General features: G+C 41.4%; 1 protein-coding gene and 1 pseudogene across 1 annotated transcript; both read left to right on the forward strand.

The window, feature by feature from the left end:
- The first annotated feature begins 3,914 nt into the window (after positions 1 to 3,914).
- On the forward strand, positions 3,915 to 6,534 carry LOC139470950 (cholinesterase 2-like). Its single transcript, XM_071253274.1, has 2 exons — positions 3,915 to 5,476; positions 6,271 to 6,534. The coding sequence occupies exons 1-2, from the start codon at positions 4,248 to 4,250 to the stop codon at positions 6,479 to 6,481; spliced, it is 1,440 nt and encodes a 479-aa protein (XP_071109375.1). The 5' UTR covers positions 3,915 to 4,247; the 3' UTR covers positions 6,482 to 6,534.
- Positions 6,535 to 8,689: 2,155 nt separating this feature from the next.
- LOC139470980 (cholinesterase 2-like) lies at positions 8,690 to 10,964 on the forward strand (annotated as a pseudogene).
- Positions 10,965 to 12,661: the final 1,697 nt, after the last annotated feature.

The raw sequence follows: 12,661 nt of genomic DNA on the forward strand, positions 1-12,661 counted from the left end.
TGTTTAAATTGTGTATGCGTATGCGACAGTTGAGTTCCAGATACTTTTTAAATGCCAAGGGCGTGCGTTCGTTTTTCCGTACGTTTGTGCGTGCGTGTCACTCGGAGCCCGACATTGCTGCATGTATGTTTATTATTATTATTCCGCCGTTTTTTTTGTTCAAGAGCTAGCAGAAAAAAACACTGGCTCAATTGTGTTCAAATTTTGAATGCGTTTGCAGATAGTTAAGTACTAGATACCACACAAATTCCTAGGCCGTGGGCCCAATGACGAAGGACAGATAACTGAAAAAACAAGTAATTTTTAAGGTACAGTTTGCTCTATTGCTCCGCAACCACTGGTTCCATTACTTTAAAACTTTGCATGTATCTGCTGCCTTTAGTGCTTGACATCTTTTGTTCTTTGACTTTGGTCATTGGTCACGTGGTTTGGCAGCCATATGGGATTCAAGGTTCTCACAGTTTTTCTTTTGGTATATGTCTTCAAACCCTCTCAACCCACTGCATGAAATGCTTTCAAACTTTCTGAGAATTGTTTCCATGCATAACACATCAAACCCCATAAGCCGAGTTCTCACAGTGACTTTGGGGTACCTGTCTTCAAATGCATACTCCTCTGAATCCAAAGCATGAAATACTTCCTAACTTTCGGAGAATTGTCTCCACACACAACACAACAAACTCTAATAGCCGTTTGTCATATCTGTTTTAGTTGCGTCCATAATGGATTTTGGTTTTTATATATTTTTTTTACCGAAACTTTACTTTAAAGATCATATCTTGTAAGGTTGTTGAGTAAATGTAACACCGCTTGGTGGTAATATTTGATTAATATTTGGGACACCCCTGGAACACACCAATTTAGTAGCGACGATGTGCGGTGACTATCTTTTGACGTCGTCGGTACAAGCAAACCTTTTCAGGATTCGAACATGTGCGAGGTCGGAAATGGATTTAGAACAGACTTCTGCACACGACAAATTCGAAGCGGCTATACCCTGCAATTGGTGCCTACATTTGACGAATGTGGTACAAGGAAACCCTTTGAGGATTCGAACATGGACGTTTGTGCACAGCGTTACTTGGAGCCCGCCATTGCTGCCTGCAGCTTTAATTATTATTATTATCATTATTAGGGCTCCAAGCCGAAAGGCTGTAGAGCCCTATTGAAATCGTTCGATTTATTATTATTATTATTTATTATTATTATTATTATTATTTATTATTCCGCCGATTTTTGTACCACACCTAGCAAAATAACCACTGGGTCGATTATGTTCTAATTTGGTGTGTGTATGTGGACCGTTGGGTACTAGTGCCCGCCAAAAACCCAAGGCCGTAGGCCCAAAGGCCAAGGGCAGATAACTAAAAGAACAGAATTTTTTGAAGATGTATTTCGCCCTATTGCTCCGCAATGGCTTATCCGATTACTTTGAAACCTAGCATGTATCTGCTGCTTGAGCTGCTTGACATCTTTTGTTCTTTGACTTTGGTCATTGGTCACGTGGTTTGGCAGCCATATTGGATTCAAGGTTTTTACAGTGTCTTTTGGGTACCTGTTTTCAAATGCAAACAACTTTGAGTCCACTGCATGAAATGCTTTCAAACTTTCTGAGAATGGTCTCCATACAGAACACATCAAACTTTAATAACCGATTTTGGATATCTTTTTTAGTTGCGGCCATATTGGATTTTGATTTTGATCATTTTTTTAACCCAAATTTTACTTTAAAGATCATATTTTATAAGGTTCTAAAAAGAAACTATGGAAAGTTTGCATTAAGTTTTGATACTATATGTACCTAAATTTTTTCTGGGTTGCATACTGAAAGCACCTTCGCTTGGTGGTATTATTTGATTTTAGTAAAATGTGAGACTTGAGTACAAATACTAAAGGAAGCGCCTCATAAATCTACCATAAACCCCCATTCACTGGCTTTGCAGATACCCAAACGTTCTCCACAGTCTTCTTCAGTATTATGTGTACTACCCTTGACAATCAGGGTTAGAATTGGCCTTTTTCAACCGATGCTTGTCTCAAGAGGCAACTATGCTTGTCACAGGAGGCGACTAATCGGATCGGGTTGTCAGACTTGCTGACTTGGTTCTTCATTTTTCAATTGCCACTTGCTATGGTACCTTATTTTTGACAGCGTTGTTAAAAGCAAACCATTTGCGGATTAGAATATGGAGGTCGGAAATGGGTTAAGTACACTCTGGGAAACTGTGGCACACGCCAATTTGGTAGTGGTAATGTCCTGAAAACGGTGACTATCTTTTGACGGAGTTGGTACAAGCAAACCATATGCGGATTCGAACATGGTAGTAGTCAAACATGGGTTAAGAACACACTGGGACACATGGGGTGATGTCTCGCAAGCGGTTCCTTACATTTGATGGCGTTGGTACAAACAAACCATTTGAGGATTCGAACAGGGTCGAAGTTGGAAATTGGTGTAAACATCCCGGGACACCCAGGCACATGTCAATTTAGTAGTGGTGATGTCTCACAAGAGGTTCTTTACATTTGACGGCGTTGGTACAGGTAAACCCTTTGAGGATTCGAATATATGAACGAGGTGGGAAACAGGTTTTAGCACTTTATCTCAACAATGCGACAGGAACCCGGGTCCCGGAGGAACGCAGAACGATAATCCATTTGACTTGAGCCCAACTGACTAAGAAGTTACAGCCTGTTGAAGAGTCACCAACCCGAAAGGCTGAAGAGTCCCAGTGTTAGCGTTTGATTTAATATTATTATTATTCAGCCGATTTTTGTACCAGAGCTAGAAAAATAACCACTGGCTCGATTATGTTCACATTTTGTGTGTGTATGTGGACCGGTGGGTACTGGTGCCCGCCAAAATCCGAAGGCCGTAGGCACAAACGCCAAGGGCAGATAACTAAAAGAACAGAATATTTTGAAGATGTATTTCGCCCTATTGCTCCGCAACCGCTTATTCGATTACGTTGAAAACTTGCATGTATCTGCTGCTTGGGCTGCTTGACATTTTTTGTTCTTTGACTTTGGTCATTGGTCACGTGGTTTGGCAGCCATATTGGATTCAAGGTTTTCACAGTGTTTTTAGGGTACCTGTCTTCAAATGCAAACAACTTTGAGTCTACTGCATGAAATGCTTTCAAACTTTCTAATAATTGTCTCCATACATAACGCATCAAACTTTAATAGCCGATTTTGGATATCCTTTTTAGTTACGGTCGTATTGAATTTTGATGTTGATCATATTTTTCAACGAAATTTTGCTTTGAAGATCATATCTTGTAAGGTTCTCCACAGAAACTATTGCAAGTTTACATGAAGTTAGTGTGCCATATGCATCTCATTTATTGTTATTGGTTGTATGCTAAAAGTAACACCGCTTGGTGGTAATATTTGATCAATACTTTGGACACCCCTGGAACACGGCAATTTCGTAGCGGCGATTTCGGGTGACATCTTTTGACAGAGTTGGTACAAGCAAACCATTTATGGATTCGAACATGTTCGAGGTCGGGAATGGTTTTAGAACAGACCTGGACACTCTGGCTCACGCCAATTTCCTTGCGACGATACCCTGCAAGTGGTGCCTACATTTGACGGAGTTGGTTCAAGGAAACCCTTTGAGGATTCGAACACGGACGTTTGGGCACAGTGTTACTTGGAGCCCGCCATTGCTGCTTGCAGCTTTAATTATTATTATTATTATTATTATTATACAAACAATAGCTACACTGATTACAAAAACCTGAATGTATAAATCACTCAGTGAGTAATCAGTTGCTATCAGTATTGCCCAACATGCACCTGTCTCAAATCCTCTGTCGCCCAACAATACAGCAATGTCCGTCTAAACGTTACACATATATAACGCCCTAAACGGCGAACAAAAATATCAATAAATCGAAATGAAAGGATCGGCATGTCGCTGGCTTCTTCTTCTTGCACTTCAGCATGTATGGGGGGACCCTACCCCAGTCGTACACTGTCCCTGGGGGTCGGTTCAAGGCGTGTACCAGACGTCACCCACGGGAAAGAGCTACATCACTTACCTTGGAATCCCATACGCTCAACCACCGCTAGGAAGTCTCAGGTTTGAGAACCCTGTCCCACATCCTGGAACACAAGGGATATTTAAGACGACAGCTACATTTGGAGCCGTGTGTCCTCAACCATCCGTCCCTCATCATCACTTGGCACCAACTTCTCAGGATGAAGACTGCTTGACCCTGAATGTGTTCACCCCTGAGATGTCCTCCCCGACCCCCCGGGCTGTGATGGTCTGGGTACACGGGGGAGGCTGGTACAGAGGTGGTGCTGTGAAATTCAACATGTGGAAAATAACCACTGAGGCTCAGATAATTGGAGTCTCCATTCAGTATCGTCTTGGAGCTTTGGGATTTCTAAGTACCGGAAGTACCGTCATTCCTGGCAACTACGCCATGTTGGATCAGGTTCTTGCTTTGAAGTGGGTCAAAGACAATATTGCCTCCTTTGGTGGTGACGTCAATAACATTGCCATATATGGACAGTCTGCAGGAGGGGCAAGCGTATCATATCACACTCTCTCCCCCTTGTCCAAAGGTTTGTTTAAGAGAGTCATCATGCAAAGTGGATCAGCACTTGGATTCTGGACAAGTCGGACGGATGCAAGTAAATATGCCTATCAACTAGCCAAGAATGTAAACTGTCCCGTTTCACAAAATCAAAGCCATAATGCCCACAGCGACATGCGCATGATCGAGTGCCTTCGAAAGTTACCTTACAGAAGCATCGTTGATGGTTCGAATTTTAACCTGTCATTGACATCATATTCTGATGATGCTGTTTGGAGCCCGGTAGTAGACCACCACTTCTTGGTGGGAGAACCAAGTAGGCTGATTGACGATGCCAGTTTTCTCCAGTCAGTTGGATTCAATGAATATGACATGATGTTTGGCGTCAACAATGCTGAAGGAGGGATCATGGTGCATTTAGCAATGCAATATGGCGACCTACATAACATATCGGGGCTCGACATTATTTCAAAGCCTGGCTACTTCCAGGGCGAATACTTGCACACGATACTGAAACAAATCTATGGAGTATCTTTGAATGTAGATATAGATGTTGTGGAGTTTGAATCTCAAATCTACGTAGCCAACCAACAACCATATCCGCTGTTCAACCAAACAGCCGTCTCAGTATTGGAGCAGATGCTTAATACTGCTTTCTTGATGTCTGCCTACAGGATTGCGCGTGCACGTGATCTCAACAAATCGTCGGGGAAAACCTTCCTGTACTTCTTTGATCACTACCCGACATACGCTAAAAAGTTCTACATTACAGGAATCTCTCATGGTGACGACATCAACTACTCCTTCGGGATTAACGACACCCTCATCCGTCTGAAGTACAACATCACTGGAAACATCAGCCAAGAGGAGTATCTTCTGTCAGACAAATTCGTTCAAATCCTGGCACAATTTGGAAAAACTGGGTGAATATTTCTTTGATGTTTTGCACTGATAATAGAGACACTGAATACAAGGTGAAGTAGGATACAGTAGCTGCAAATTTCTGAAAACCCTTTCTCAGTAATATTATAAATGCTTTTTCCGTAAGTCATTTGTTTTCTAATGTAAAGTTCCTATGAATTCAAGCAGCAGCTCTCACTTATGAAGGTGAAGCCACTCAAATGCCTTCACAATCAGCTAGTTTTCTATCAGAAATTATTCCTCTCACATCTTTGATGTGTTTTTTTCTGATTGAGGCATCCATGTATTAAAGAAGACGCAACATCAAGATTTGTGGTGGTAGCAGTATTCAGATCCTTTAGTGTTGAGTGAGTGAGTGAGTGAGTTGGGTTTAACGCCGCTTTTATCAGTATTCCAGTTATATCGCGGCGTGTCAGCTGAATGTGGGAGGAAAGCCCGAAGTGATGCAGGTCTCAGACATTTACCATTTCGATGAAACCCACGAGCACGGGTATGGTGCTGACAAACCTAGAAACATAATCAGGGCGAACCGGGATTCGAACCCAAAATCATAGGTTTCTGGCGTGCCCAAGGGACGCAACTCTGCACAGCGAATCGCGGCGCCTTAGACGACTGGGCAACCCGTGCCCCCTTTAGTGTTGATGAACACAATATCTGATATAAAACTTCCATATATGTCTCCATGTTTCATTGTTTGTAATCACATCTCTTCAATTGGACATCTAAAAACAACAGTTTTAGTTGTACACCTATGCCCCCTGGTACACATAGTTTGTGATCTGTACTGTCCTTGCAGTAATCCCAACTCCGCTGTCGAGGACAAACTGCCGACTGTATGGACAGAGTTTTCTGGTCCCGACTGGAGTTATCTTTGCTTTATAACCAACATGGAGGTCAAGACTCGTCTTCGACAGAGGGAGGCTGAGCTATGGCTGGACCTCATCCCTAAACTGCACAGGGATGTTTATATGTATTGTGACGATAAACAAAACCGTAACCTGCCGTAAAAATATGTCTACTCCTCTTTTATACAGGATTCGCAAGCTCCATAAAAATCCGTACAAAGAGATATATATTGGTCCACCAAATGTACCACCAAATCCCTGTCTCTACGATTAAACATAATCTTTAATACAATCAAGGAAGGACTTTTTTGTATTCACAGAATGTGATTGAGACAAGTGGTATTAATACCATGTGGATTCTCAAAAGCTCAAAGGATTTGCTTAATATTTTGCAATCTCAAAAACCAGGCAAATTCATTTCTGTCAAAATATGATACCCTATATCGGTGCCGCGTGCAATCTTTGTACCAAATGGGCATTGGATGTTATTTCAAATAACACAGAGATATCATTTTCAGAATGGTGGTCTCGTAAGGGAGAAATGTAAATACATCGGCTCAGGCATGAAGACCTCAACTACAAACATGCAGGGGTATTGTTCTCATCACGGATATCAGGGACCAAAGCAGTCAAAACATCACCAGATATACTATTTCAAATATATGACACACAGTTGAAACCAAATTTGTTATATGATCGGAAATATTGGTGAAGACAGATAGCCAAACATTGAACGTGTTCAATTAAAATTCAGTACAATTGAATTATCTTCTGCAAGAAAACACATACTTCAACGTCATTATTGCTTAAATTTTACATTTTATAAAGTCTTCTCGGTAATAATCCAATCATGCTGAATAACCATCCTCATTTGATAAAAGCATTACTCACTTTAAATATCAGATGGAATCTTCAATGAATTCATAATATAATGTGTCACTTTGTAAACAGTATGACTGTAAATCTATGTATGAACAACATGCCTGCATACTGCAATAAACCTTCCATTGCCGTTGACAAAAATGCGATGCACAATGCACTACACAATGCACAATACAAAACGTCTGAAGCGAAAAGCAGTAAATGCCACATTGGCTTCCAAGTATAAAACTAAGGGTAACTAAGAGGATGGGTGCTTTGTATCAAAGCAACAAAACCATTTCCATATTCATAAGAAATCTCCAGAAACAGTCCGACTATATCGTAAACATAATGTTTATAAATCACTATCAAATAACAGGTGTTTGCGAAAAAATGAATGCATTCTGCCCCACAGGTGGCATTCGTCACAAACACATGCAAAGGCAAGTCAAGTGTTCATCAGAACAAACACGGGACCATAAGACAAAAGTAACTATGAGGAATTGCATCGGACATCATTTGGTCAGTGATGCGTCAGCTGTTCCAGAAATACCCCTCAGGGGACAACATTGTACCCATGTGGGGGGAATCGAACACGGGTTTCAGCATTTTAAGCTAACACTTTTGCAACTCGGGTATCCAGTCGCCCTATTTAGATTGAAGTTTAAATAGTCGTAAACGTCGTTATTCAACGATTATGTTGCCTGAGGAAATCTAATCAATATTGGATGCCGAAGTGAACAGTTAAATGTGATGTGCTTAATTTGTCATATATCGAGCCGAGTGGTGATAAATTATCAATGTGTGAACAGCTTGATTGTTGAGAATTTTGCAAGAATACAACTGCTCAGATTATGTAAATTGAGTACGTGTTTTGTAATGGTAATTGCCACGTTTGGCCAACTTCTAATTGAAATCGTGATTGCGTGTTTAGATGCACAGATGTGGATAACAATACACTGTGGTTGACCCATTATTTACGAACTGCTCTCACATATATCACTGACAACATAAATACATAACTGATTACAGCAGCTTGCAGCGTAAGAATCATCCCACGACTACATGCCTATAAGTATTAAATTGCACAAGACACATTGTCGCATTGCAGAAAATAAGTCCCGTCAAAACAACATGGTATGACATGAGCTCCAGAGTGTGAAGACCGACAAAATGGCAGTAGCGGCAATTCTCTTACTTCTTGCTCTTGAACATGGATTGGGGCATCCTACCCCAGTCGTACACTGTCCCTGGGGGTCGGTTCAAGGCGTGTTCCAGACGTCACCCACGAGAAAGAGCTACATCACTTACCTTGGAATCCCATACGCTCAACCACCGCTAGGAAGTCTCAGGTTTGAGAACCCTGTCCCACATCCTGGACCACAAGGGATATTTAAGACGACAGCTACATTTGGAGCCGTGTGTCCTCAACCACCCGACCCTCATCACCCCTTGGCTCCAACTTCTCAGGATGAAGACTGCTTGACCCTGAATGTGTTCACCCCTGAGATGTCCTCCTTGACCCCCCGGGCAGTGATGGTCTGGGTACATGGAGGCGCCTTCGTCCGGGGTGGTGCTGTGCTCTACAACATGTGGAAAATAACCACAGAGGCTCAGATAATTGGAGTTTCCATTCAGTATCGTCTTGGAGCTTTGGGATTCCTTAGCACCGGAACTACCGCCATTCCTGGCAACTACGCCATGTTGGATCAGGTTCTTGCTTTAGAATGGGTCAAAGCCAATATTGCCTCCTTTGGTGGTGACGTCAATAACATTACCATATATGGACAGACTGCAGGAGGGGCAAGCGTATCATGTCACACTCTCTCCCCCTTGTCCAAAGGTTTGTTTAAGAGAGTCATCATGCAAAGTGGATCAGCACTTGGATTCTGGACAACTCGGACGGACGCAAGTAAATATGCCTATCAACTAGCCAAGAATGTAAACTGCCTGGTTTCACAAAATCAAAGCCATAATGCCCAGAGCGACATGCACATGATCGAATGCCTTCGAAAGTTACCTTACAGAAGCATCGTTGATGGTTCGAATTTTAACCTGTCATTGACATCATTCTCGGCTGATATGGTTTGGAGCCCGGTAGTAGACCACCATTTCTTGGTGGGAGAACCAAGTAGGCTGATTGACGATGCCAGATTTCTCCAGTCAGTTGGATTCAATGAATATGACATGATGTTTGGCGTCAACAATGCTGAAGGAGGGATCATGGTGCATTTAGCAATGCAATATGGCGACCTACATAACATATCGGGGATCGACATGATTTCAAAGCCTGGCTACTTCCAGGGCGAATACTTGCACACGATACTGAAACGAATCTATGGAGAATCTTTGAATGTAGATATAGATGTTGTGGAGTTTGAGTCTCAAATCTACGTAGCCAACCAACAACCATATCCGCTGTTCAACCAAACAGCCGTCTCAGTATTGGAGCAGATGCTTAATACTGCTTTCCTGATGTCTGCCTACAGGATTGCGCGTGCACGTGATCTCAACAAATCGTCGGGGAAAACCTTCCTGTACTTCTTTGATCACTACCCGACATACGCTAAAAGGTTCTACATTGCAGGAATCTCGCATGGTGACGACATCAACTACTCCTTCGGGATTAACGACACCCTCATCCGTCTGAAGTACAACATCACTGGAAACATCAGCCAAGAGGAGTATCTTCTGTCAGACAAATTCGTTCAAATCCTGGCAAACAATTTGGAAAAACTGGGTGAATATTTCTTTGATGTTTTGCACTGATAATAGAGACACTGAATACAAGGTGAAGTAGAATACAGTAGCTGCAAATTTCTGAAAACCCTTTCTCAGTAATATTATAAATGCTTTTTCCGTAAGTCATTTGTTTTCTAATGTAAAGTTCCTATGGATTCAAGCAGCAGCTCTCACTTATGAAGGTGAAGCCACTCAAATGCCTTCACAATCAGCTAGTTTTCCATCAGAAATTATTCCTCTCACATCTTTGATGTGGTTTTTTCTGATTGAGGCATCCACGTATTAAAGAAGACGCAACATCAAGATTTGTGGTGGTAGCAGTATTCAGATCCTTTAGTGTTGAGTGAGTGAGTGAGTGAGTGAGTTGGGTTTAACGCCGCTTTTAACAGTATTCCAGTTATATCGCGGCGTGTCAGCTGAATGTGGGAGGAAAGCCCGAAGTGATGCAGGTCTCAGACATTTACCATTTCGATGAAACCCACGAGCACGGGTATGGTGCTGACAAACCTAGAAACATAATCAGGGCGAACCGGGATTCGAACCCAAAATCATAGGTTTCTGGCGTGCCCAAGGGACGCAACTCTGCACAGCGAATCGCGGCGCCTTAGACGACTGGGCAACCCGTGCCCCCTTTAGTGTTGATGAACACAATATCTGATATAAAACTTCCATATATGTCTCCATGTTTCATTGTTTGTAATCACATCTCTTCAATTGGACATCTAAAAACAACAGTTTTAGTTGTACACCTATGCCCCTTGGTACACATAGTTTGTGATCTGTACTGTCCTTGCAGTAATCCCAACTCCGCTGTCGAGGACAAACTGCCGACTGTATGGACAGAGTTTTCTGGTCCCGACTGGAGTTATCTTTCCTTTATAACCAACATGGAGGTCAAGACTCGTCTTCGACAGAGGGAGGCTGAGCTATGGCTGGACCTCATCCCTAAACTGCACAGGGATGTTTATATGTATTGTGACGATAAACAAAACCGTAACCTGCCGTAAAAATATGTCTACTCCTCTTTTAAACAGGATTCGCAAGCTCCATAAAAATCCGTACAAAGAGATATATATTGGTCCACCAAATGTACCACCAAATCCCTGTCTCTACGATTAAACATAATCTTTAATACAATCAAGGAAGGACTTTTTTGTATTCACAGAATATGATTGAGACAAGTGGTATTAATACCATGTGGATTCTCAAAAGCTCAAAGGATTTGCTTAATATTTTGCAATCTCAAAAACCAGGCAAATTCATTTCTGTCAAAATATGATACCCTATATCGGTGCCGCGTGCAATCTTTGTACCAAATGGGCATTGGATGTTATTTCAAATAACACAGAGATATCATTTTCAGAATGGTGGTCTCGTAAGGGAGAAATGTAAATACATCGGCTCAGGCATGAAGACCTCAACTACAAACATGCAGGGGTATTGTTCTCATCACGGATATCAGGGACCAAAGCAGTCAAAACATCACCAGATATACTATTTCAAATATATGACACACAGTTGAAACCAAATTTGTTATATGATCGGAAATATTGGTGAAGACAGAAAGCCAAACATTGAACGTGTTCAATTAAAATTCAGTACAATTGAATTATCTTCTGCAAGAAAACACATACTTCAACGTCATTATTGCTTAAATTTTACATTTTATAAAGTCTTCTCGGTAATAATCCAATCATGCTGAATAACCATCCTCATTTGATAAAAGCATTACTCACTTTAAATATCAGATGGAATCTTCAATGAATTCATAATATAATGTGTCACTTTGTAAACAGTATGACTGTAAATCTATGTATGAACAACATGCCTGCATACTGCAATAAACCTTCCATTGCCGTTGACAAAAATGCGATGCACAATGCACTACACAATGCACAATACAAAACGTCTGAAGCGAAAAGCAGTAAATGCCACATTGGCTTCCAAGTATAAAACTAAGGGTAACTAAGAGGATGGGTGCTTTGTATCAAAGAAACAAAACCATTTCCATATTCATAAGAAATCTCCAGAAACAGTCCGACTATATCGTAAACATAATGTTTATAAATCACTATCAAATAACAGGTGTTTGCGAAAAAATGAATGCATTCTGCCCCACAGGTGGCATTCGTCACAAACACATGCAAAGGCAAGTCAAGTGTTCATCTGAACAAACACGGGACCATAAGACAAAAGTAACTATGAGGAATTGCATCGGACATCATTTGGTCAGTGATGCGTCAGCTGTTCCAGAAATACCCCTCAGGGGACAACATTGTACCCATGTGGGGGGAATCGAACACGGGTTTCAGCATTTTAAGCTAACACTTTTGCAACTCGGGTATCCAGTCGCCCTATTTAGATTGAAGTTTAAATAGTCGTAAACGTCGTTATTCAACGATTATGTTGCCTGAGGAAATCTAATCAATATTGGATGCCGAAGTGAACAGTTAAATGTGATGTGCTTAATTTGTCATATATCGAGCCGAGTGGTGATAAATTATCAATGTGTGAACAGCTTGATTGTTGAGAATTTTGCAAGAATACAACTGCTCAGATTATGTAAATTGAGTACGTGTTTTGTAATGGTAATTGCCACGTTTGGCCAACTTCTAATTGAAATCGTGATTGCGTGTTTAGATGCACAGATGTGGATAACAATACACTGTGGTTGGCCCATTATTTACGAACTGCTCTCACATATATCACTGACAACATAAATACATAACTGATTACAGC

The sequence above is a fragment of the Haliotis cracherodii genome, unplaced genomic scaffold, assembly GCF_022045235.1.
Source record: "Haliotis cracherodii isolate W230 unplaced genomic scaffold, xgHalCrac1.p SCAF_21, whole genome shotgun sequence".
Classification (NCBI taxonomy): Eukaryota; Metazoa; Mollusca; class Gastropoda; order Lepetellida; family Haliotidae; genus Haliotis; species Haliotis cracherodii.

What these genes read in the sequence shown, in the direction of transcription:
- LOC139470950 (XM_071253274.1), top strand. Translation starts at nt 4,248, where the DNA reads ATGTCCTCCCCGACCCCCCGGGCTGTGATGGTCTGGGTACACGGGGGA. An exon ending in GCACAATTTGGAAAAACTGG is followed by an intron (nt 5,477 to 6,270) that starts GTGAATATTTCT and finishes CTGTCCTTGCAG; the next exon opens with TAATCCCAACTCCGCTGTCG.